The 27867-nt window shown below is 42.3% G+C and overlaps 1 protein-coding gene across 1 annotated transcript in view; it reads right to left on the minus strand.

Moving 5' to 3' along the window:
* The window catches only part of LOC132398446 (ADP-ribosylation factor-like protein 8B-A), a 122789-nt gene that overhangs the window by 26190 nt on the left and 68732 nt on the right, over positions 1-27867 (minus strand). The window contains exons 3-4 of the mRNA XM_059977897.1: positions 26718-26791; positions 26332-26425 (exon numbers count right to left, since the gene is read on the minus strand). Coding sequence (XP_059833880.1) covers positions 26332-26425; positions 26718-26791 — 168 coding nt within the window. The remainder of the gene's footprint in view (positions 1-26331; positions 26426-26717; positions 26792-27867) is intronic.

The following is a 27867-nucleotide window of genomic DNA, read 5'->3' on the forward strand; positions in this document are numbered from 1 at the left end:
GTGGAAAAGGCCTTTGATCGTGTCAAATGGCCGTACCTTTTTTTCCAATTTAGAATGATTTGGTTTGGGCAATAATTGTATTAAGTGGGTGAAGGTTCTTTACAATGACGCTCTGGCTGCGATTCTTACTAATGGTATTAGGTCAGATAATTTTAGTATTCTGAGGGGCGGCCGGCAGGGCTGCCCTTTATCACTACTACTTTTCACACTAGTGATCGAACCACTAGCAGAGGTTATTCAGCGAGACTCCAAAATATCTGCTCCAGACATAGGACTGAAGAATCCAGGGAAATGAAACAAGTTGTCAGTCTGAGACCCTTTTTCAGGAGTGAAGAAGAAGCTGGAAGATGACAGAATCAAAAGGTGGGGGAGGGGAAGGAGGCTAGTTAGAAGATGATTGGCGAAGCCAAGTGGGTGGGAAAGGTAAAGGGCTGGGGAAGAAGTAATCCGACAGGAGAGGAGAGTGGACCATAGGAGAAAGGAAAGGAGGAGGGGACCCAGAAGGAAGTGATAGACAGGTGAGAAGGTGTAAAAGGCCAGAGTGGGGCATCCAAGAAGAGGGGAGTGGGCGGATGATATTCATGCCATCAGGTTGGAGGCTGCCCAGATGGAATACTGCTGCTGCTCCTCCACTCCAAGGGTGGCCTCATCTTAGCACAAGAGGAGGCTATTGACTGACATGTCAGAACAGGAATTGGAATGACAATTAAAATGGTTGGCCTCTGGGAAATTACACTGTTGGCAGATGGAGCGGAGCAGAGGTGCTCAACAAAGTGGTCCCTGAATTTACAATGGGCCTCACCAATATAGAGGAGGCCAAATTGGGAATGCCAGACACAATATAGACAACCCCAACAGATTCACAGGTGAAGTGTTGCCTCACCTAGAGGGACTGCTTGGGGCCCTGAATGGAGGTGAGGTGAGGAAGGAGGAGAATAGGTAGGTATAGAACTTGGGGCACTTGCAATGATAAATGCCTGGAGGGAGATTAAAGGGGAGGGACAAATATACAAGGGAATGGCAGAGCGAGTGATTCCCTGCAAAAAGTCAGGTGGGGGAGGAGAGCAAAATATGTTTAATGGTAGCATCCCTTTGGAGATGGCAGAAGTTGTGGATGTGTTGGATGTGGAAGATGATGGGGTGGTAGGTAAGGACAAGAGGAAAGTTAAGACTGTTCAGGTGGCAGGAAGATGCAGATGTTCAGAAAATGGAGGAGATGTAGATGAGGATAGCATCAATGATGGAGGAAGGAGAACCCTGTTCTTTGAAGGAGGACAACTCTGATGTCCTGGGAAGGAAAGCTGTATCCTGGGAACAGATGCAGCCGAGTCTCAGAAACTAAGAAAAAGGAATAGCATTTTTTATAGGAGACAGCATGGAAAATCAACATTGAGGCCTGCAAAACATTCCAGCTTCAATTTTTAGTGGCAGAATATCAAAATTTAAAATATCAAAACTGATATTAAAACTCTGCTGCACTCAATCTACATCTCACAAATCAGTGTCAACAGATGCAAAGAGTCAAGATCTATTGATATTGCAACATATCCAGCTCCTTGTCCCAACTCAATTTCTGGAATATGACTTGGAGCTAGAGGTAGAAAAGTGTATTTTGCCAATCTTCTTCCCTGCATTAACTCATAATAAAGACATCCTGAAAAACTGTGTGGTAATTACATTTTCTTAGCACAGCCCGTGTGAGGTGAAGTTCCATTAACACTACTATTGTGTGTTAGCCCACTACTTATACATGATGTCATTCCTATAACTCTATCCTTCAGCAAGTAACTAAATATTTTATTTCAGACACATGCATTAATTTATTTTACTCCAGCGGTGAAAATACTAGATCAGAAAACAAATAGAAACGACGCGGAGAGAGATTTTTTTAAATCAGTAGCTTAAAACAGATGAGCATTCGTTGGTGCACTAACAGCATGCCTGTAGACTAAAATCATTAATCAATTTGCTTTTGAGTTTTACTGGTGACCAGCAGTGAAAACCTTTCCCATTTCTCCACAGAACCGGCCAACAGCCTATTTCCATTCAACCTGACTAATGATTTTTCTCTGTAATTTACATAAAAAGTACATCTACTGCCTTTGTAGTGTGGATGTATAGTGCTAACTTCTCAAAAAAAGTCTTTCTTCAGAGTTTTTAAATGGGATCTTATCTGTGAAAAGACATTGTTGATTTAAAGGCAGTTAAAGAGTGGCTGAAGATAGACGGCTTTCCATGTGCTTCCAACAAAATTCAAATTAACCACTTCAAAAAATAATATTTAAAAAATTTTCTTACACACAGGAAGTGATGTCCATACAAAATGAACTGTACCTCTAGAAGCCAGAACACCATAGAATGTCAAACCTAAATTGATAATCCAAGGAATTATCAAATTTAATCATTGAGGGGGGACTTGATAGAGGTATTTAAAATTATGAGGGAGATAGATAGAGTTGACGTGGATAGGCTTTTTCCATTGAGAGTAGGGGAGATTCAAACAAGAGGACATGAGTTGAGAGTTAGGGGGCAAGAGTTTAGGGGTAATTTCTTAGGGGTAATACAAGGGGGAATTTCTTTCCTCTACAGAGTGGTAGCTATGTGGAACGAGCTTCCAGTAGAAGTGGTAGAGGCAGGTTCAGTATTGTCATTTAAAGTAAAATTGGATAGGTATATGGACAGGAAGGGAATGGAGGGTTATGGGCTGAGTGCAGGTCAGTGGGACTAGGTGAGAGTAAGCGTTCGGCATGGACCAGAAGGGCTGAGATGGCCTGTTTCTGTGCTGTAATTGTTATATGGTTATATTTGACTACTGAAGCTAAAAGTCAAGTGATTATTTCACACACCATTTCACAAATTGTTTGATAAAAGAAGGGCAGTCTCAGAGACTAGTCTTGAAAACAGTTTTACCATATGGACTTTAATTGCTCTCATGTCAAAAATTCCAGCCTTAATGATGTTCCTGGTGGAGATCAGGAAGAAATGCTGGGCCATTTAACTGTGAGCAGAAGGTGAGCTGGAGCCCTCTTGTGGCATGATCAGATAAGATTAATAGCAACATAGTTCCACGGGCTCTTCAGTGTTGCAGATAGTGGAAAAATTGGCTTGGTTTGTGGAATCTTCAAACCTTTAAGATCCTGAAAAGATGACCAACAGAGCTGCATTGCTCACATTTCTCTTTAGGGTGAGGGACATCCCATCCACAACTGTCTGAGGTTAACTCTCTTAACATGAAGTATCCCTGGGTATCAACTGGAGCATCAAATCCAAGAGGATCAAATAGGCTGCTGATAGTCGATAGCACAACATAATATGCAAAGGGTCTTTCAGTATCAGCAACCTGGAAAGTAAAGGTGTCAGTAAACAAGATCCCTTCCAAGGCCCCGACTGCACTACATGATCAAAATTCTGTAGACATTTGGCCAGAGCTTCAGATGGGAAACATATGACCTCAGCACTATTGAATGCAATCTCATGCAGTCTGAGATTAAATTGTACCAATGCATCTTATGCCATTTTCAGCATGCTGACTGCTTGTAATGTGCTAGAAAATGATGCAAGACCATCAACTCAGAAAAAGCTCCCTATGTATTTAAAGTCTCTGTATGGGTTAGTAAATTTGCTGATGACACAAAGGTTGGGGGTGTTGTGGATAGCGTGCAGAGCTGTCAGACGTTACAGTGGGACATTGATAGGATGCAAAACTGGGCTGAGAAGTGGCAGATGGAGTTCAGCCCAGTTAAGTGTGAGGTGGTTCATTTGGCAGGTCAAATATGATGGCAGATTATAGTACTAATGGTAAGACTCTTGGCAGTGTAGAGGATCAGAGGGATCTTGGGGTCCAAGTCCATAGGACACACAAAGCTACTGCTCAGGCTGACTCTGTGGTTAAGAAGGCAGACAGTGCGTTGGCCTTCATCAATCATGGGATTGAGAGGTAACATTGCAGCTATATAGGACCCTTGTCAGACCACACTAGGAGTACTGTGCTCAGTTCTCACTACAGGAAGGATGTGGAAATCACAGAAAAAGTGCAGAGGAGAAGTGTGTGGGAAGTTCAGAAAGGGCTTAGGAAAGCAGCACCAGGCAAATAGGGAAGGAACAACTGAATATGATAGTGGGGAACAGGTTGGATAGTGCCAGCTGCAGAAATTTGGATCTTACAAATTTTGCTCATAGGGGTTTGATTTCAGAGTTGGATCATTCATTGGAATGATTTGGGTCTGAATAACACAACAGGTGAGCTTTCACTAGAAAAGTGGATGTATTTTTGGCAGCATTTACAAGAGGATTTCATACAAGAAGTGACAATTTTATGTGCTTCCAAAGGTGAAACCTCACTTTCGGAGATGTCAGCAAAAGTTAAGGTATTTGACTGCAATTATGGGCTGAACCTTCATCCATCCCAGGACACACATTTGGCAAACCAGTCTCCACATAATGCTCTCATTTAGGAGCCGCAGGTGCACTACATTTGGCTTTGTATCTGACTCGCCGAGACTTAGTCACAGTAGGAGTAAAAGTGTTTGACAACCAGTCTGCCAGTTATCTGTCCTGGAATTTGAGCTTTCACAATGCTGTGGAAAGGCTAAGTCTGAAACCTAGTGAAGAGTTAAACCTCTCTTTAAGTGGCTTGATGGAGAATCGCTGCAATGTGTAAGAAGGGTTACAAATGCTGTCTCCAGAGGCCATTGAAGAGTTTCTCTGTAGCAGATTCTGTAACTTTCCAAAGCTCTCACACAGAACTGGGGCTGGCAGATCTGTGTTTGGAACTGCAAGCTGCAAATATTAAGTGTTACCTATTAGAACTGAGTTTGGATAAAGCAAGAGGAACAAACCCTATGGTGGAGAAACTTTTGAATAACGTGTCAGAACAGAGGCTAACTGAAGAGTTCAAGTATAAAATGAAGCATCATGCCCACCATCTGCCATTTTCATTCTTTGTGGAGTTCGTCTGCCACCATGCTGAAATCTGAAATGATCCTAGTTTTATGCTTTTAACTTCCAGCAGCACCTAATTCAAAGAGAGATCTCCAGCAAAAGCATGGAAAGACCAAAACCCCTATCATGGTCAACAAAATCGAAACAGAAAACTCTACCATGAATCCTGATGAAGAATGCCCGGTCCATAAGAAACCTCACCCCTGAAGGTAATACAGAGGATTCAGAAACAAATTGCTTGCAGACCGGAAGTACTTTCTGAAGGAATACTCAATATGTTTCAAGTGCTGTGCTTCAAAAACACAACAAAAAAACTATGAAATGACCATATTTAGTGACTAGCACATATCAGTACTTCATCCTGGGCCAGCACATTAGGCTAGGACTGGTTCTAGCACATGCACAGCAGAGCACGGCAGGGAGCCAGCTGAACATCCATCAGATGTAGCCACTTCCTCAGGTACAGAGGTAGGGTTCCAAGGCAAATTCTGCTCTAAGATATGTCTAGCCAACATCTACCTTAAAGGACATACTGAGCAAAAAATAAAGGTATATGTGATATTGGATGTCATTAGCAAAGTCAACATTCTTTGACACATTCAGAATTCAAAGTTCTCTTTCCCCAAACACACTAAAGGAATGTTCTGAAACCTCAGAGGTTGCTGGAAGAAGAGTCAATGAATTTGTCATGGAGTCAATAGGAGGGGAGGGCGTTTTACCCTTGCCAAGCCTCATTGAGTATGATCATATTCCCAATGATAGGGACAAAATCTCAACTCCTGAAGGTAGATGCAGTCATTCACATCTTAAGGTCGTAACTGGCAAGATTCCCCCACTTCTCTCTCCTGCACACGTTCTTTTGTTTGGTGGAGACACCATCCGTGCACGTAAGGTCTAAAAAAACAGCACAATGGCTGGGGCAAGGCACCTTACGCTCGACAACTGGACCTGGGTTGGGTCATGGTGGGTGAAGTCACTATGTCAAAAGCCCAAGTCGTTCCAGACACTGTGAGAGTAGATTGTGTATGAAAGAGAAGATTGTAGGAAGGCAAAGCAAGAACCCCGGTATACTTGCTTCTGCTCAACCAGGTTTAGGCAAGCACTTGAACGATGATTATAAACTAGCACCTTCCATCAAAAATGGGGTCTTCCTTCAAATCATGAACAAACAGTTGGGTAGTTCCCCTTCCTTTCTGCTCTCCACTGCATTTCCTACCAAATAACAGAAAGTGGGTCCTCAGTCAACTCGTGTCACCCAGTCACACATTGAGAAGGAAACTAGAAATTAAAGATCAATACATGGAATTCATGGAGAGTCTCTTTAGGAACAATCAAGCCGAGTCAGCTCCTCCACCAGATCCCAACTAAGAGAACTGCTATTTGCCTACCTTTCGTGTTTATTACCCCCAAGAAAGCTGCACAAATACGAATAGTGTTTGATGTAAGTACTCATTTCAAAGGTGTTTCACTGAACGATGTGCTTTTTCACGGTACAGACCTCAACAACAATCTGTTCAGGGTCATCGTGCACTTCAGAACTCAAAATGCAGTGAAGGAAGAAGTCAAACAAATGTTCTGGAGTTTCCTAGTGAGAGAGGATCATTGACACTACCTCAGACTCTTGTGGCTTTATGACCACCTCAAGAGTGGCTATTGAGGGAGAAAAGTAATTCAGTATTGAAGCATGGAAATAAAACATAAAACATAGAAAATCTACAGCACAATACAGGCCCTTCGGCCCACAAAGCTGTGCCAAACATGTCCTTACCTTAGAAATTACCTAGGGTTATCCATGACCATCTATTTTTCTAAGCTCCATGTACCTATCCAGGAGTCTCCTAAAAGACCCTATCATTTCTGCCTGTAGCCCATTCCAGGCACTCACCACTCTCTGCATTTTTAAAACAAAACTTACCTCTGGCTCCTCCCCTGTACCTACTTCCAGGCACCTTAAAACTGTGCCCTCTCGCCATTTCAGCCCTGACTATCCACATGATCAATGCCTCTCATCATCTTTTACACCTCTATCAGGTCACCTCTAATCCTCCATCACTCCAAGGAGAAAAGGCTGAGTTCACTCAACTCATAAGGCATGTTCCCCAATCCAGGCAACATCCTTGTAAATCTCCTCTGCACCTTTTGCTTACAACATGATGACGAAGACACAAAAATGTGCCTAATGAGCAGTTGTACCTACCAACCTGACAACCTTGGAGAAAGAATAAAGAAGTTTGCAGTTGACATCAGAATTAGTGTGTAGTGGACAGCAAAGAATATTGTCCCAGTTTATGGTAGGATCTGGATCAACTGGGAAAGTGTACAAAGAAATTGCAGACAGACCAGTGAAAATGATGCATTTTGGAAAGATAAATCAGGGCAAAGAATGAAAGGCAGGGTCCTGGAGAGTGTTTAAGTAGAGACCGAGGGGTACAAGTACATAGTTTACTGAAAGTGGCAACACTGGCAGACAGCGTAGTGAAGGTGGTGCCTGGGATGCTTGCTTTCATTGAAGCACTGAATACAGGAGCTAGGGCATCATACTGCAGATGTACAAGGTGCAGGTGAGACTGCATCTGGAGTATTCTGTACATTTCTGGTCACCACACCACAGGAAAGATAAAATTAAATTATGGAGGATGCAGAAAAGATTGATAAGGATGTTGCTAGCTTTGAAGGGCTTGCGTTATAAAGAAAGACTAGACAGGCTGAGGCAGTTTTCCCTTATAGGTTTATAAAATCATGAAGAACACGATGGATGGCCACAGTATTCTTCACAGAGTAAAGGAGTCTAAAACTACAGTGCAAAGCTTGAAGGTGAAAGAGGAAAGATTTAAAGGGGATTTGAAGAGAAAATATTTCATACAGAGTTTGCTGGGTATATGGAACAAGCTGCCAAAGGAAGTAACAGAGGTAGGTACAATTACAACATTCAAAAGACATTTGAGCAGGTTCACAGATAGCAATGGTTTAGAAGGGTATGGACCAAATGCAGGCAAAATAACGCTAGATCAGTGAGGTACACGACTCAACATGGATGGGTTAGGCCAAGGGGACGGCTTCCATTCTGTACAACCATGTGACTATTTCTGACCCTAAAACATTTTATACAGACATACACTTTACTACATACTGTTTAATGTTTTTGTAGGACTAGTTAAAAACAAATGTGCTGTCAAATGTAGTAGTGCAAACAGATACATGTGCAGGGAGAAAGGATTTAATTTGGCATATGACATAAAACCCCTCAACCTTATTCCAATTCCTCACCTCCCCCCATTACCTTTGATGCGCTCTTTTCAATCAAGAACCTATCAAGCTTAAGTTCTAAAATCTAAGGATTTAGCGCCAAGTAAACAATCAGACAAACAACAGAGTGGAGCCAACAGACGTGAGCTGAGGTGCCAGACTGAACCCAAGGACAGTAAGATCTGGCAGGTGAGAGTTTGGACAGGTGTGAGGAGCTGCTCTCGCGGTGGGTCTGCACACACTTAACTTTTAATGATTAGTGAAAGTTGGTGCTATGCTTCTGAAAGGAAGAACAGTTGAAGTGATGCTTCTTTTTAACAAATATTTGTCTGACAGCAATAATACAAAGGACTCAGTGGACATAATGGTTACACAGTGTAAACCCTAGCAAGGTTCCAGGTTCTGGTTTTTTTTAATCTTGCATATCCAATATAATCTTCCCACATGGTTTCAGTACAATTAGATTAGCAACTTTGTTATTTCCTGTTAATTTAATTTGGCAAGCTAATAGAGAAAGTGAAATACTATGAGATTAAACAGCAAGCATGTAGGCTGTGGTCATCCTACATGTCAGTGACTGAGCCAGATTGTGATAAAAAGGACATCTTTTGAGAAGTTAGTGTGATGATAGACAGTGATAGTGGATAAATTAGATTTCCAAAGGAGTGTGCTGCTGTTTTATGACTCACACAAGAGATATTAGTTCTATGGAAGTCATACATGGATATAAACAACAGAAATGTCAAACATTTGAATTTCCCTGTCATATTACTTGCTTAGTTTGAGTAAAACAAGTTAAGTAGTCACAGCTAACTCCTTTAAAAGATATGTCTAAGTCAATGATTGTGGATGTTCAGGCTCCAGTATCTCCTGCCCAACGATAGTAATGAGAAGAGGGAACATCCGGGATGATAAGAGTCCTTAATGATGGACAGCACCTTCTTGAAGCATGCTTCAAACTAAAGTTACTTACTTCCCAGGTGTCCACGTTCTAAGCTTCATTTCAACTGTTCTTATTTTTAAGAGAATACTACCAACTTTGACTAAACTTTAACATGCATAGAGCAACTGTGAGAAAGCTCTTTGCGCCTGTCCAAACTCTCACCTGCCAGTTCCCACTGTCCTTAGGGCCAGTCTGGCACCTCAGTTCTCATCTGTTGCTGCCAATCAGTTGCTTGGCTTATTTTTTAATGGTGCTAAGATTTTACATTTTAGAATTTAATATTATTTTTTACCAGCCCCCAAAATAATCAATATTCAAATTGAAATTGAGATCATGGGTATTTTAAAGAAACAATCTAAAAAAAAAACTAGAACCAGGAGTGGACTACTCAGCTTCTCAAACCTGCATCACTCTTCAGTAAGATTGTGGCTCTTGATACTGAAACCACATCTTGCTCTGTGTCCACTTGCGATAACCTTCTGTTTCTTTGCTTCTTAAGCATCTGTGCCTCTGCCTTAAAAACATACAGTGATTCTGTGCCCAATCTCAATTAAGGGAGTTCCAAAGACGAGTTACACTCAGCAGCATTAAAAAATCCTCCTCTTAAATAAGTGACCCTTATTTTGAAACCATAATCCTTAATTCTAGATTTCCCAGCAAACAGAATCCCCTCTACATATCCTCTCCACAAGATCTTATTTGTTGAGGTGACTAAGACATTAAAAGAGTTCTAAGAATAGCCTTAGATCAACACTAACTCAAAATTGGTTTTGCAGGCCCCATGATATTTGTTTTATGAATTGACCCTAGAAAATGAATCTGCAGAGAGCCTCTAATTACATACACACTGGTATGTTACACAAGACAGAGATATCACAACCAATTTCTGGTGACTGCAAATATACACACTTGAGATTCTTCAGACAGCTATCCGACTGGTCATATCACATTATGATCTTTCAATATTTTTGATGACCTACTGGATGAATTCCAATGCATTTGAATCATTATTTCAGCCACGGTTGTCTACTTCCTTTCTTTCTTCAGACACATCCAATATCTGCCTTCACACATGACTGAAACACTTCACTTCACATACCTAAGTTCAGAGCGCAAAACAACTCCAGCTAACAAAGGGCTGTCGGCAAAACTAAACATATAAATGCAGAATGTATAAATCAGGCTGCTTCATGTTCCCTGAGGCAGGCCAGCTAGCAGCCTGTCTCCAAAGGAACCCGAGGAAGCAAAAAAAAACAAAAAAGTTGCATCAACGAAGTCCGTGAAATAAACAGGAGGAGGAGAAGAAGAAGAATGGGAATAAAACAGAAACAAGTTAGAAGCAAGACACACAAACTGCTGGAGGGACTCAGCAGATCAGACCGCATCCATGGAAATGAACAAGCAGTCGATGATTCAAGCTGAGACAGAGACCTGAAGAAAGGTCTCAGCTTGAAACATTGACTGTTTATTAATTTCCATGAATGCTGCACTGACCTGCTAAGTTCCTCCAACATTTTCTGTCTGTTGGTTTGGATTTCCAGTTTTTGCTGAGTTTATCATGTTTAGAAGGAAAGTGGGATGGGTAAAAGGGAATAAATTAGAAAATAAGGATAAAGCACACAAATTGCAGAGATAAAGAAAGACATTGGATAGCTCCCCATCTGAAAATTCCCTAAACATGTATCTTCTAAAAGTAGTGGTCCCTAGTCACCAGGCCGCGGATGAAACGATATGAGTCAGCTACACCTTTCCTCATTCCCTATCACGCCCACTGTTGAACTTGAATGCACACGAGATCATCAGTCAGTCATTAACCTACAACTACTCGATGAGCCAAAAACAAACGTTGCTAGAGAGTTTCTTTGGAAGAGGCGGTAGGGGACATAAAAGGCCTAATGATGATGAGACAGCTGAGGCTGTGACTGCAAAAGAAAAGAAAGCTTTCTTCAATAGAAAATACAGCTTTTGGGGTGGTAAATTGGATTAGTAAGTATGCAGATGATAATAAGATAGGTGGCATTGTAGACAATGAAGTAGGTTTTCAAAGCTTGCAGAGAGATTTAGGCCAGTTAGAAGAGTGGGCTGAAAGATGGCAGATGCAGTTTAATGCTGATAAGTGTGAGGTGCTATATTTTGGTAGGACTAATCAAAATAGGACATACATGGTAAATGGTAGGGCATTGAGGAATGCAGTAGAATGGAGGGATCTAGGAATAATGGTGCATAGTTCCCTGAAGGTAGAATCTCATGTGGATAGGGTGTGGAAGAAAGCTTTTGGTATGTTGGCCATTATAAATCAGATCTTTGAGTTTAGGAGTTGGGATGTAATGTTAACATTGTACAAGGCATTGGTAAGGCCAAATTTGGAGTATTGTGTACAGTTCTGGTCACCGAATTACAGGAAAGATGTCAACAAAATAGAGAGAGTACAGAGGAGATTTACTAGAATGTTACTTGGGTTTCAGCACCTAAGTTACAGAGAAAGGTTGACACCCTGATGATCTTCTCAGCTGACCTCACTATCCGATGCAGGGTCTTGTGATCTGAGATGGTGTAATTTCTGAACCAGGCAGTGATGCAGCTGCTCTCAATACAACCTCCGTAGAATGTGATGAGGATGGGGGGGGGGTGGTGGGAGATGGACATTCCTCAGCCTTCACAGAAAGTAAAGATGCAGCTGGGCTTTCTTTGCTATGGAGCTGGTATTGAGGGACCAGGTGAGATTCTCCACCAGGTGAACAACAAGAAATTTGGTGCTCTTAACGATCTCTACCGAGGAGCCGTCGATGATCACCGGAGAGTAGTCGCTTCATTCCCTCCTGAAGTCAACAACCATCTCTTTTGTTTTGTTCACATTCAGAGACAGGTTGTTGACTCTGCACCAGTCCCTTAGCCACTGCACCTCCTCTCTGTGTCGTTCTTGCTGATGAGGCCCACCACGGTTGTGTCATCGGTGAACTTGATGATGTGGTTCGAGCTGTGTGTTGCAGCACAGTCGTGGGTCAGCAGAGTGAACAGCGGTGGACTGAGCACACAGCCCTGGGGGGCCCCCGTGCTCAGTGTGATGGTGTTGGAGATGCTGCTCCTGATTCAGACTGACTGAGGTCTCCCAGTCAGGAAGTCTAGAATCCAGTTGCAGAGTGAGGTGATTAACACCCACCCAACCTTCGGCCGGTCTGTGGTGCAAAAAAGGTTGGTGACCCTTGTTCTAAAGCCATCTGTTGAAGTTCTCAGCACAGGAAACAATAATTAAAAAAATGTGTTAAGTGTAACTGTTTGCTCATCATTGTACTGCATGTTTAGATCTTCTCAATTCAGGCTGAACAAATTTGGATATACACAGTATTCTCAAATCACCCACTATCCTCTTTCCACAGTCAATATCTGCTACTCATATAATGCAGTTTCAAAACTATCCAGGAAATACTAAGGAAAATTAAGTTTGATTTGTATGAACAAGGAATCGTTGTAGATAATATTATTTTTATTTTTAACATATCCGTATGAATTGGAAGAGAGACCAGAATAACTTCGACAAACAGCAGCTTTACCACTGATGGTAAGGCACTAAAGGCAAGGCCAACAAAGATTGTCACAGAAGGCAGAGGAGTGGCTACTGGACTACTTTGTAGACTGGGCCATTTTTAAAGGCTCATCAGAGGACCTTAATTAATAGGCCAAAAGTACCATCAACTTTACAAAGGCACATAGAGATGACTGTGTCCCTATAAAGTCATTTAAAGTTTCCCCAACCAGAATCCGTGGATGAATTAAGAGATTCACAATCTACTGAGGACTAGATCGGGGCATTTAGGACTGACAATCCAGAAGAAATACAAGAGGTTCAGGTTTGGTCTCCAGAAGACCCAGGAGCAAAGTATTGAAGCCCTGTGCTAATCAGCTAGCTGGAGGATATCAACAACCTCTCTCTCGGCAGTCTGAGGTACACATCTGCTTCAAATGGTCATCAACCAACTCAGAAGAATGTGGTAACTTCCTTCAATGACTCTCGTCCAGTAGCACTAGCATCCACTGTGATGAAATTCTTCCAGAGGTTGGTCATGAATGATAACAACTCATGCCTAACCACTGACCTGGATCTGTTCCAATTTGCTTATGGTCGCAAAAGGTCAAGAGTAGATGCCATTTCATTGGCTCTTCACTCACGAATGCACGAACAATGAAGATGCATATATCAGGATGCTCTTCATTGACTACAGCTCAGCATTCAGAACCATTATACCCTCAAGTCTCAACAGTAAGCTCCAAGACTTGGACCTTGGTACCTCCATGAGCAACTAGGCCAAATCTTCCTCTCACTACTACCATTGGGCAGCATGCAGGGAAGTCTTGGTTCCCACACCACTAAGTTCGGCCACAATTATTACCCTACAGCCATCAAGGTCTATGACCTACAGACCCACTTTCATGGACACTTTACAATTCATGCTCTCAGTAATATTTTTATTTTGCACATTAAGACCATTAAGACCATAGGATATAGGAGCAGAATTAGGCCATTTGGCCAATTGACTCTGCTGTACCATGGCTGATCCATTCCTCTCTCAGCCTCAGTCTCCTGCCTTCTGCCCATAACCCATCATTCCCTGACTAATCAAAAATCTATCAACCTCCATCTTAAATATACCCAATGACTTGGCCTCCACTGCTGCCTGTGGCAATGAATTCCATAGATTCATCACTCTCTGGCTAAAGAAATACTTCATCTCAGTTCTAAATGGACATTATTCTGAAGATTGTTCACTCTTGTCTTAAGATTCCCTCACCATAGGAAACATCCTCTCCATATCCTCACTATCAAGGCCTTTGAACATTTAATGTTTCAATGAGGTCACCCTTCTGAATTCCAGGGAACATAGGCCCATAGTCATTAAACGCTCCTCATATGAGCCTCTGAATTCCAGAATCATTTTCATCAACCTCCTTTGAACCCTCTCCAGAATCAGCAGAACCTGTCTTCGATAAGGAGCCCAAAACTGCTCACAATACTCTGTGAGGCCTCCCCAGTGCCGCATAAAGCCTCAACATTACATTATTGCTTTTATATTCCAGCCCTCTTGAAATGAAGGCTAACATCACATTTGCCTTCCTCACCAGTGACTCAACCAGCAAACTAGGGAAACTTGCACGAGGATTCCCAAGTCCCTTTGCAGCTCATATTCTTGCATTTTCTCTCCATTTAGAAACCAGTCTCTGCCTTTATTTCTTCTACTAAAGCACATGACCATACACTTCATGATACTGTATTCACTACATTTCATCTGCCACTACTTTGACCATTCTCCTAATCTGTCTAAGCCCATCTGCAGTATCTCTGCTTCCTCAACACTACTCTCCTCTCCACCTATCTTCATCTCATCCACAGACTTGCCACAAAGTAATCAATTTCATCATCCAAATCGATGACATGTAACGTAAGAAGAAGCGGTTCAAATGCAGACCCCTGTGGAACACCACTTGTCACCGGCAGAAAACCAGAAAAGGCTCCCTTTATTCCCACTCTTTGCCTCCTGCCAATCAGCCAATGCTCTATCCATGCTGCTACCTTTCCTGTAATGTTATAGGCTCTTAACTTGTTAAGCAAACTCAGGTGTGGCACTTTGTCTAAGGCCTCCTGAAAATCCAAGTACATAACATCCACTGATTTTCCTTTGTCTCTCCTGTTTGTTATTTCTTTAAAGAATTCCACCAGATATGTCAGGTAAGATCTTCCCTTAAGGAAACTATGCTCACTTCGCCCTATTTTATCATGTGCCTCCAATACCATGGAACCACATCATTAGCAATCAACTCCAACGCCTTCCCAACCACTGAGGTCAGACTAACCAGTCAATAATTTCTGTTTTTTGGCTTCCCTTTCTTCTTGAAGAGTGGAATAATATCTTCAATTTTCCACTACTCTGGAACCATGCCAGAATCTACTGATTCCTGGAAGATCATTATTAATGCCTCCACAATCTCTTCAGCCCCCTCTTTCAGAACCCTGGGGTGTAAATCATCTGGTCAGGGTGGCTTATATCTTTCAGGCCTTTCAGTTTCTCAAGCACCTTATCCCTAATAATGGCAACTTCATTTATTTCTGCCCACTGATACTTTCGAACTTCCAGTATACTCCTAGCATCTTCCACAGTGAAGAGTAAGTCAAAATATTCAAGTTCATCTGCCATTTCCTTGTCCCCCATTACCACCTCTCCAGCATAATTTTCTAGTGGTCCAATATCAACTCTCGTCTGTCTTTTATTCTTTATATATCTGAAGAAACTTTTGTTATCCTCTTTAATATTACTAGCTAGCATACCTCATATTCCATCCTTTCCCTCATAACTTTTTTTTTTAAAGTTGCCTTCGGGTGGTTTTTAAAAGCTTTCAAGTTTTAACTTCCTGCTAATTCCTCAGTCTCCCATACGAGCCTAAGGTCATCGAACTGCAGCTCCAGTTCCTGAGGAGCTGCATCTGGGTGTACCTGGAGCAGATATGGTTATCCGAGAAGATAGAGGTCTTCCAGACTTTGCACATATCACACAAAACACAACACTGCCCCTGAGCTACTTTCACTGCACTGTGCCCTAACAGACAAGGAGTGCAGTTCAAACTCTATAAATGGCCCCAAAATGTGCTGCTTTTCTAATCTTCAATCATAGACCTGTGAAGCCTTCTTCTTGTGCATCCATTCACTGATTGGGCGCAATTCAAACAACTTGAAAAAACAACACTTGGTTGCTTGTCAGTCCTTGCTTATGTTTTTTTAAAATAAATTCTATTATATTTCTTTCCCTGTAAATGCCTACAAGAAAATAAATGTCAAGGTAGTATACGGTAACAATATCTACGTGGATAATATATTTACTTTGAACTCTGAACTTTGATAGTTTAATATAGTTTTAAAATGAGTAGACTGAGGGAACAAAACACCATTCATATCATTGAAAGGAGAGCAATGTTTTACACTACCGCGGGAAAATCGTACATGAGAAACACAAGGTTATGGAATGTGACCTTCACGCAGTTGGGAAGCCTGTTGCTATCCAACACATTTCACTTCACTCACTTATGGAGAAACTCCAGTTGAGTGACGTGCTGAAGAATGTTAGTGGATCTGACACAACTGGAGACCATTGAAAACCAACAAAAAAAAGCCTTCTTAAAACAGAATTACTGTGTAAACATGGAACTGCACCAAATGATGCATGAATTGCACAAGAATAAACTTTTCACAAGTTTTAGACACACTGTGCACTTTTTTCCCCTAAAAATGGTTACATATTTATCTGATCAATGTTTTCGATGTAATCAAGAAATTGGTACTTTTTTTACACTGTACTTGGTCTTGTTTTAAAATTCAACCTTTTTGGACAAATTTAAGAGTTTTCCTGGAACAAATTATTGGAACACAACTTCCACATAATCCAACATTATTCTTACTAGGCGATATTGAAGGGATTAAATTGAAATCCAAATTGAATAAATATCAGAAAGAATTCATAAAAATTGCTTTGGCAGTAGCCAAAAAGGCTATTGCAATTACTTGAAAATCAGATTCATACTTAAGTATAGATTGTTGGAAGAATGAAATTTTTTGCTGCATTCCACTTGAAAAAAATACTTATAATTTAAGACATAAATATGAAATATTTCTGAAAATTTGGTGCCCTATTTACAAAAAATAGGATTAAATATATAGGTGCTCTGAAGATAAAATTATTGATTATCTGGGGAAAGAAATAAATATACATATTAAAGCTATTATGAACTCCGTGGAGCATGTGGGGATCTTCCGATATCCAGGCACTCTTTCTTTCTTTCTTTTTTCTTTCTTTCTTTCTTCTTCTCTTTTTTTTCTAGAGGGATATGTTAGGGGGGAAGGGGTGATAATTTTTTCATTTTCTGTAAGCTATTTGAAAACTCAATTTTTTTAAAATTATGGTTACAGATTAAAAATGTCAAGCAGCTTTCAACAAACAGGATAAAAATTGAAAATGTGCAGCATGAGTCTTGTTTCATTGGGAAAAAGTACTTCTGTGCTCTTTCATCTGACTTTAAAAAAATATTTCATGCTAATATCTCCCTGGGTGTTGTTCTGCTTGTGAAGTTATTATTCAGAAACCAGACGTTGCCAAGGCAATCATTAAACTCATTGTTACTTGAAACTCCTTGCTGTGTTCAAATAGATTGAGCATTTTTTCCCCCAAAGGTGGGGAAAATTTACAAGAAATACAGAAATGCATTGCAACAATGACTCCAGACTTCAAAGGAATGTTGACTATGAAAGTAGTTGTCCTGAGATAATGAGTCTCTGTAAAATGCAAACGTTTCCTTCTTAAATAAGAAAATCAAGGAGTCACCCTTTGGCATAATGACTTTGATCTTGTTGATTCCACCTACCAATATTGAACGTTCAACTGTAAGTATTAAACAACAACAAAATTGAGTACATCTACAAGGAGCAGTACCACAAGTATCTAGCATCCATCATCAAAGACCTCCGCCATCCATACTATGCTCTCTTCTCGCTGCTCCCATCACAGAGGAGATACAGGAGCCTTAGGCACCATGCCACCAGCTTCAAAAACAGTTAATATCCTTCAATCATCAGGCTTCTGAACTAGCATGGATAACTTCACTCCACCTCAACACTGAACTGATTCCACAGCTTATGGACTACTTTCAGGGACTCTGCAATTAATGTTTTCAATATCTATTTATTTATTTATCTATTTATCTATCTATCTATCTATTTATTTATTTATTTATTAATTAATTAATTACTATTAGGGTTTTCTTGTATTCACACAGTTTGTCATCTTTTGGATTTTGATTGTCAGTCTGTGTGTCGTTTTACATTGATTCCATTGTGTTTCTTTGTTCGACTGTGAACGTCTGCAAGAAAATGAATCATAGAGTGACGTGTTATCTGCTTTGGTAATAAATTTACTCTGGACTCTGAAATTAGAAATGGATCACAGCTCCACAATCTCTATCCAAAATGCTTTTTGGCTGGGGTAAGCTTTGCTGGCGCTAAAGCCACACACAAGTAAAAGGAAGATAAATAAAATAAAAAGCAAGATGCTGAGAAAAAGGTGACAAGACTTTCAGTTGATGCTACATGATGAAATAATTAAGTGAACTTTCAGAAGCACATGAAAATAAAAAAAAAATAAAGATGCCAGAAATCTGAAATAAAAATAGAACATGCCAGAAAAGCTCAGCAGGCCGAGCAGCATCTGTGGTAAGAGAAACAGAAATGATATTTCAGCCAGCATCCAAGAGAGAAAGACAGACCTCTATTTCCTGCTGGTGACTGACTTGCTGGATACTTCCAACATTTTGCTTTTATCCATCAATTAATTTTTCCACTCCAATTTCAATGACCTCTCACTCATTGCACCACAAGCCTTCAATCTGTTGAATTAAGCAGAGCTTCAACTGGATATCTGATTCAGCACTTTTCCATGATGCAAGTCTAACTAATGGTAGGAATTGAAATGAATACAGAACCAACAATACCCGCATAGCAAGAATGAATAAATACATATTATATAAAATGTCATTAGAAAACTTACCTCAGCAAACTAATGCTCAATCGCTTTTGTTGTTCCCTTCAACAACATAACGCTATTGTATGAAGTGGGGGGAGGGGTGGCACTCGAATCAGTGTACCGACTGCCACAGTGGAGAATGACACCAGTAAATGATTTCAGTGTTTTAATATTTCTGACTGGTCGCTTTCTATAATTGTGTCAATTTTCCTCTGAGCCGTGGTAAATTTATTCAGCAAACTTCTGTCAAAAGGAGACTGGCATGGAAAAAGGGAAGACCCTTTTTTAACCCCCACCCCACTCCTGCTGCGCTCAAGGATGCCACAATAGGCAGACAAAAACAGAAGTGAAATGCAAGATGCTGATGATGTACAGGTCTAATTTTCATCACTGCTTCAATGCAGACTTTCAATAAGATGCTTAAAGCTTTTCAGAATCAGTCTGCTAAGTATATTTCAGACGCTGTGGCAAGTGATCTACTTTCAGATGCACAAATTCATTTCAATAAACGTAGAATCAGCGACTTGGGATGACTGCTCTACAAAGTGCGAGGGGGAAGACAGTTTTCACAGACTGAGTTATTATAATGATGCAAACTGAGTTTGCTGCAAAGAGCTCATTCATCATTATTTCACAGTCTGAAGGTACTCATGAACCTGACTTGATTATGACTTCGGACAAACTCCACAGCATCCAACAGAGACATAACTGTTACGGGGCTGAGCAGGGTAGATGCAAAGACGCTGCACTAAAGGGCAGAGAGGAATGTATATATTTTTTAATGCAGAGGATAGTAAATCTTTAGAATTCATGATAGAAACCAAATTCTGTGATATTACGGGATACTGGTGCTGAGGTGTAGAAGTCAGCCATGCCCTGCTGAATGGTGGGACAGGCACAAAGGGGCTCGATGGCCTTCTACTCTATATTATATAAAATATGGTATTAGTCACCCCAACCACAAGGTGTTCCAGCCGCTACCATCTGGGAAATGATACTGCAACATTAAAGCCAAGATTAACAGGCTCCGGACAGCTTCTTCCACCAGGCCATCAGACTGATGGATTCATGCTGACACAGTTGTATTTCTGTTATGTTGACTGTTCTGATGTACATCTTACTGTACATACTATTTATTACAAACTACTACAATTTGTACATTGCACATTCAGCTGATGTAACATAAAGATTTTTACTCCTCACCTATGTGAAGGGTACAAGAAATAAAGTCAATTCAATTATGTGACCTGCTTCATTAACTAGGGACCAATGGCTATTCCTGATATTCATCAATAAAAATCAATGAGGATCATCTATCAGTTTGCTTTCTAGGAAACCAAGTTTAATACTTAACAATATTTCAAGATTATTACTTCCGGTTACTGGAATGTTTCTCTACCATATGAACTTGGAAAATTCTGCTTTTAATTTTCAACACTACATGAACCAAGGTCAACTTTATCTGGAGGAAACTGTATTAGTGATTATTCCCTCATGAGATCTTTGCAAAACTAAACTGGACACATTCTGTCAAAATTTAACTGAGCACACTTAACATTTTTCCAGTGTCACTTAAAAAGAGAATGATGTCAATTATTAGTCATAACAGCAGCAGAAGAAAGCAAACACAAGAGACTCTGCAGACGCTGGAAACCTTTGAGCAACACACACAAAATTCTGGAGGATCGCAGCGTTGGATAGCATCTATGAGAGGGAATAACTAGTTAGGATTGGAAAAGAAAGGGGGCAGAAGTCAGAAAAAGAAGGTGGGGAAAGGGGAAGGAGTACAAGCTGGTAGGCGATAGGAGGTGTTGCTCTTCCAACCCAGGTTTGGCCTCATCACGGCATTTGAAATGGCCAAGGACAGGCAAGTCAGGATAGGAAAGGGAAATCAAACTGAAATGGGTAGCCACTGGGAGATCCTGCCTTTTGCGGTGGACAGAGTGAAGGTGCTTGACAGAACAGCGTGCTACAGTCCTGCTTAATTCAATACTTAAATGGCCACCTCAATGGGTAATTTCAGGACTAACAGTGCAATCACCTTCCAAAGTCCACAGGGCAGTTTAAACTAACAGTGATTCCACTGCATAACTGAAGGCTCCCAGGTTGTCATAGCAGGCTCAGCAAGGTCAGAGATGTTCGAACAGAAGTGGCCATATTAAAGAACCAAATACACAGCCAGTCCTTACAAACAGGAGCATCCCAGGTCCCTCTTACCAGCAACAGCTCTGCAGTACAGGTTTTCCACTGCTTTCAGAACCTTTACCCACATGTTCATGACCTCAAATTTCTGTCACGTTTGCTGGTCATCATCAAGGTTGGCCTAGCTTTGTTTTCATGGACGTACAATTTCATTGACTTTGATTTAAGAAAGAAGGGCTAGGCTCTCCTTCTTTGGCTTCTCACTCTTGTCCACAGTTCTACCATACCCAATGTAGAAATACAGAAGGCACTCACAGAAGAGTGAAGGGTTTCAGACTTGAAATGTTAAGTCTATTTCTCTTTCCACATGTGGTAACTGGCATGCTAAGTGTTTTCAGAATTGTCTGTTTTAATTTCAAATTTCCAGCATCTGCAGTTTTTAAAATTTTCCATTTGATTTTAAGGTTGTGATGGAGACCTCCATCAGTTTCCCCATGATGATACTGCACTGTCTTCACCAGTCCAGATACTCAACATGTGGAGGCTTCACTGCATTGTATTCAAACAAAGACAGAAGTGACGCTGGAAGAGCACTGCTCCTCCTCTTTTTGTTATGGTCATCAATGAAAGGCTCTCAAGAACCACTAACCTCAGGCAGAAGGAACAAGAGGACTAGGAAAGTAGCAGATGTTCATGATAGACAATCGAAAGAACTAATTTCTTGGGAAGTAGAAGCAACACATTTCACTTTTTCACAGGAACTAGATGTAAGCACTATATTGTCAAACTATCGTCCACAGCTGTCTCTAACCCGCATCTCTCCTGGAATCAGAATGTCATACATCCTCATCATGTCCATGCCAACTATGTACTAATCCCACTTTATCAGCACTTGGTCCATGGTGTTCCATGCCTTGGACACTTGTTAAATTCTGTGTGAGCTGTTGCTTCAACCACTCCTTTGACAGCGTGTTCCAGACTTTAGCTGCACTCTCAGTGAAAAAACAATCTTCTGATCCCCTACTCCTCAACACTCCTACTTCTCAACTCCAGCCAATACCTTGATGTTTTAAGCAGGAAAAACTGAGTCTTGCTGTCTACTGCTGCAAGGCAAATAAACCCAGGCCATTCAGACTTTCCTCACAACTGAATAACAAATCCCAGGAATGTCCAGATGAATCCATTCTGCACCCTCTCCTGTGGCATGCATAACGGATAGAGCAGCACCAAATATTTGCTTCTCACTCCGCAAGAGTTCATATCCAGAAGCTTCTCAGAGAAGACACTTCAGTAGAGATTGATATTATGTTTTTAATAAAATTATGGTAAGGAAGGAGGCTATTTGGTCCATCATTCCTGTACCTTCTCTTTGAACAAATCAGCTGGACTCACTCCTCCGCCTGTTCCCCTTAACCCCTGTAGATTCTCTATAAAAGGGATGGTAGAACAGACGAGCAGGGATGAATCCTGGGATATTAATACCCTTCAGATGTAGACATTCACAGCCTAATGGCCAAGGGGCTCCAAGTGCCACAGATGGACCAACCACTGCCAAAGACCCTGGATCAATGCTGACCTCCAGTCCAGTCTGTGCAGACTTTCTACATTCTCCCTGCGATCACACAGGTTTCCTTCTAGTGACGCTGCTTCTTGCCACATCCCAAAAATGTGCAGGTGGGCAAGCTAATGAGCCAGCGTCAGTTGCCCTAGGTGTGTCGGCGAGTAGTAGAATCCTAGGGGAGCGGTACAATAACACAGAATAGTCCTGCACAGCATCAGAACCTTCAGTCGACTATGTTTCTGATAACCACGTTGCCAATTTAAAATGTATACCTGCTTGCACATGGTCAATACCCCTCTATTCCTCGGCAGTCTTAGCCACCTCAAGTATTTGACCTGACAAGGTGCATGGTGATTTGTTAATGCCCTGTGGAAGGGAAATCTGCCAAAACACTGTGTCCACCCTCCTCCTGCCTTTTCCAGTCTTCCTTTCAGCTCCTCCCATCTCCCTGTGCTCTCCCACTCCCAGCAGAAGGGCAAACAGGAGGAGTCCAGTGGCTGCACTCAGAACACGTTTATAGTCTTATAGTGTTGGCAGAAGTGCGCATGGTATCGCTCGGAACAAACTAGGTGTAGTGATCATAATGAAGCACTGCTAATAAGCATATCTGGCACATTCTGGATTGGGTCACTGCTCCTGTCCTTGAAGAGAACTATTGTGATCTCAATACAAAGGTCTGGTCTTTGCTGCTGGGGATAGTTTAAAGCTCCTCAGAAAGAGTGGTAAACCACTGGGGATGTGGCAGAGTGGTGCAGCAACACTGCTCCTTCCTCTCAGCTCTAGTAACCTTGGTCACTCCCAACTTCAACTACCGTGTGTGGTATTCTTCCCTTCATCCACGCAGGGATTTCCTCCAGCTGGCGCTGTCTCCTCCCGCTTTCAAAGACCTGCAAGCTGCCGGGTTAATTAGATGTTGTAAAGTGCCACTCATGGGTGGATCTGGTGGGAACGTCAGAGAATAAAACGGGATGAGTGTCGGAGTGGTGGAAGTGGATGATTGATAACTGGTGTGGACTCCTCCTGTGTTGCGGTAGTTCGTTCATCTCGGTCGGCTGAGTGAGGCATTGCTCTCAAGGCCCAACCCCACTGCCATTCCGGTGATCTGTTCCTCACTGCTTTAGCCCAAAGTGGAGAAGACGCAGCTCACAAAATTACTTCTCCATAACCCTGTATTGAGAGGATTGGTTGTAAGTATTGGGAGAATGTCAATGAAGATGGTGAAAGTGCTGGATGGTTAGGACTGGGTAGTGTGTGTGTGGAAATGCAAATGCATGAGAGAGCAGTACACATGGTCATCCATAGCCCACCTCCTACCAACTGCAGACCTGCCCCCAGTTCCCTTGACAAATGAATCCTTCCTCATGGATCAGTGCTTCAATATCCCCTTCAGACTTCCTGGGAGCTTTCTCCCTTTCCAAAGCTCCCGTCTCCTCTTTGATAGCCACTGTATGTTGCTGCTGTCGTCCAGATGCCAGAGGACCAACACTGTTCCCTGACCATGGTGCAGCCAAGTGTCAGCAGCTCTGCGGAGGGCCGAGACCCTTCGTCAGGACTGAAGAGGGAGGGGGCAGGGGCCCTATAAAGAAGGTGGGGGGAGGGTGGGAAGGAGAAGGCTGGTAGGTGCCAGGTGAAAAAACCAGTAAGGGGAAAGATCAAGGGGTGGGGAGGGGAAGCAGGGAGGGGATAGGCAGCAAAAGTGAAGAAGGAATGTAAGGGGAAAGCACTATTGGTAGTAGAAGGAGGCAGAATCATGAGAGAGGTGATAGGCAACTGGAGGAGGAGGCAGAGTGAAAGTGGGATGGGGGAAGGGAGAGGGAGGGAATTACCAGAAGTTGGAGAATTCAATGTTCAAGCCAAGGGGCTGGAGACTACCCAGATGGTATATGAGGTGTTGCTCCTCCAACCTGAGTTTGACCTCATCAGGGCAGTAGATGAGACCATGTAGGGACATATTCGAATGGGAATGTGAAGCAGAGTTAAAGTGGGTGGAACCGGGAGATCCTGTCTGTTGTGGCGGACAGAGCTCGATGAAGTGGTCCCCAAATCTGTGTTGGGTCTCGCCGATGTAGAGGAGGCCACACCAAGACCACCGGATGCAATAGATGACCCTAACAGACTCACGTGAAGTGTTGCCTCACCTGGAAGGACTGTTTGGGGCCCTGAATGGTGGTAAGAGAGGAGGTGTAGGGACTGGTATAGCACTTACGCTTGCAGGGATAGGTGCCAGGTGGGAGATCTGAGGGGAGACGTGTGTGGACCAGGCAGTCACAGAGGGAACAATCCCTGCGGAAAGCAGAGAGGGGTAGAGAGAGAAAGATGCGCTTAGTGGCGGGGTCCTGTTCAAAGTGGCGGAAGTTGCAGAGGATAATATGCTGGATCCAGAGGCTGGTGGGGTGGTAGGTGAGGATGAGGGGAATTCAGTTCCTGGTGTGGTGACAGGAGGATGGGGTGAGGGCCTCATTGATGCCACAACAGACAGGACCTCCCGGTTGCCACCTACTTCAACTCTGCTTCACATTCCCATTCGGATACGCCCATACATGGCCTCCTCTACTGCCATGATGAGGCCAAACTCAGGTTGGAGGAGCAACATCTCATATACCATCTGGGTAGTCTCCAGCCCCTTGGTATGAACTTCAAATTCTCCAACTTCCGGTAATTCCCTCCCCCTCCCTTCTCCCATCCCAGTTTCACTCTGCCTCCTCTTCTAGCTGCCTATCACCTCTCTCATGATTCTGCCTTCTTCTACTACCCACACTGCTTTCCCCTTACATTCCTTCTTCACCTTTCCTGCCTATCCCCTCCTCCACCCCTTGATCTTTGCTCTTATTGGTTTTTCACCTGGCACCTTCCACCCTCCCCCCACCTTCTTTATAGGGCCCCTGCCTCCTCCCTCTTCAGTCCTGACAAAGGGTCTTGGCCCAAAACGTTGACTGCTCGTTTCCATGGATGTTGCCTGACCTGCCGAGTTCCTCCAGCGTGTTTGTACTTGTTGCTTTGACCACAGCATCTGCAGTGTTCTTTGTGTTTAAGATGAAGTTGCCTCTCTCACAACTTCTTCTGGGAAAACACACTAATTGTGCTGCACAAGCAAAAGAACATCTGTAGATGCTGGAAATCAAAGCAACACACAAAATACTGGAGGAACTCAGCAGGGCAGACATCATCGAGAAAAAGAGTACAGTCCACATTTCAGGCTGGGACCCTTCAGCAGGGCTCAGCATCAGAACTAATTGTGCTGGACTCATTTTGGACTAAGGATTTCTGCTGAGAAACAGGTGTAGCCCAGTTTTTATGCATATGATACCAATATCTGGTGACATGATCATTTCTTCCCTATCTCTGTCCAAGGTCTTAAAAGTTATTATACAAACACAGGCTTTCTCTTTAACAGTCCTGGTGTATGTCAGTGCCACGGTCAAGGCCCATCTGTCTTTAATATGGCTCCTGGATGCTTACACTTCAGTTGGTAGCTTCTTACCATTGCTGTCTCTCCTTTCTTTTGCTCTCCAAAGGAGACAGACAAATTCCATTCAAGGCTGTTTTCCCATTCAATTTACAGAAACTGAAAGATCCCTCTTGAATTGTTTACTATTCAATTGTTTAACCCCGTGATTTCTCTAAAGAAAGGGACATAGTGCTAACAATGGCAGGGTTTCAAGACAGAGTTGATGGCACAGGGAACTAACATCAGATGTAGGACACCATGTCGTCATTTGCAGGTGCTCAGAATTACATTGAGTCTAAGAGGTTGCCCTCCAGGAAGATATACTGAGAGTCTATACCTGCACAAAAGTTAGAACAAAATTATATTAAGTATACGAGTATTCCAAAATCAACAGCAAGGTTTCTGAAACCTTACAAGTGGGCCCTTCTGTGTTACTTTTCAGGTAATATGGAAAGCAATCTAAACATACAGTATGAAAGGAAGGTTGACTTACAGGAATTCCTTGCAATTGTGGTTTATCTAATAAGTTGTGGAGTTCGTTCTTTGAAGCTTCAATCTTTTCAAAGTCTGCAGCATCCACCATGTAGCTAAAAACAAGCATCAGGAGCACTGGTCAAGTACACTGCGAAAGGAAGCCTTAACAAGCACGAGAGGGAGAGCAAGGGATAAAAGGAAGTACACCAAGAAGGGGCTAAAGGACAAGAAGAAAGGACAAGAGGAGGAAAGGAGAGAAGGTAGGTGAGGGAGAGAGGAAGTTGAAGAGATGGTACAACAGGCAAAGAGGAGATGAAGATGGGGTGGAAGAGGACTGGGAAAGGGTAGAAGTGGAGGAGAGGCTCTATATTTTGAAATCATAAAATTTTCAGTTTTTAAACTCACACAATAGCATTGACTCCTCGGCAGTAACGTTCCCACATACTTCGGAATCTTGGCTGACCACCAATGTCCCAAATCTGTGGGGGAAAGAGTACACAGATGCATTCAGCACAACCTTATTAAACAGGTAAAATAAGAACACTGCTTCCAATTAGAAAATAAGATGCTACAGAGATGAATCAAATTTTCTGTGAGTAAAAAACATTCTGCACTGCAGTAAGGTTAATCATTTTTATAGCTACCAGTACCCATGACAAATTACCCCACTGCAGTCTGGTGATTACTCATGGTGTTCTTCAACTATCATCCAAAACATTTCCACGAGCACATCCTGGACAAGATGGAATTCAGATTAATAAACCTTTTGGAAATATTTAAAACAGGAAGTGAAAAACAACTTTAAAGATATTGGCTTGGGAAATGTACCTTGTCTTAAAAGATACAGTAAAGGCAGAGAGTTACAGCATACCTTTTGAACGTTTGGCCTCCAGAATCTTACTCTATTGCATGAAACCCACAATTTTCCATACAATTAATCAGTTTTGTGTATATAAACGAACAAGACTCAATATCCCAGGTTAGGCAGGCTGATCATCTGCGGGTGTGCATCTGAACCCAGGTGGCAAATCTCTGTAGTCAGACTACAGCATATGTTGAAAACCAAATCACTAACAAGAGAAAATCTGTAGATGCTGGATATCTGAGCAACATACACAAAATGCTGGTGGAACTCAGCAGGCCAGGCAGCATCTGTGGAAGAGAGTAGTTGATGTTTCAGGTCAAAACCCTTTGGCAGGACAGGAGAAAAAAAGCTGAGGAGTAGATTTAAAAGGTGGGGGGAGGGAAGAGAGAAACACACCAGGTGATAGGGGAAGGGATGAAGTAAAGAGCTGGGAAGTTGATTGATGAAGGAGACAGAAGGCCATGGAAGAAAGATAAAGGGGGGAGATCACCAGCCGAAGACAATGGGTGGGCAAGGAGATAAGGTGAGGGAGGGAAAAGGGGATGGGAACTGTTGGGGGGGGTGGTGGGAGGCACTAGCAGGTTTAAGAAATTGATGTTAATGTTATCAGTTTGGAGGCTACCCAAAAGGAATACAAGGTGTTGTTCCTCCAGCCTAAGTATGACCTCATCACGACAGAGGAGGAGACAG

Source organism: Hypanus sabinus, chromosome 8, assembly GCF_030144855.1.
Source record: "Hypanus sabinus isolate sHypSab1 chromosome 8, sHypSab1.hap1, whole genome shotgun sequence".
In the NCBI taxonomy this organism is placed as follows: Eukaryota; Metazoa; Chordata; class Chondrichthyes; order Myliobatiformes; family Dasyatidae; genus Hypanus; species Hypanus sabinus.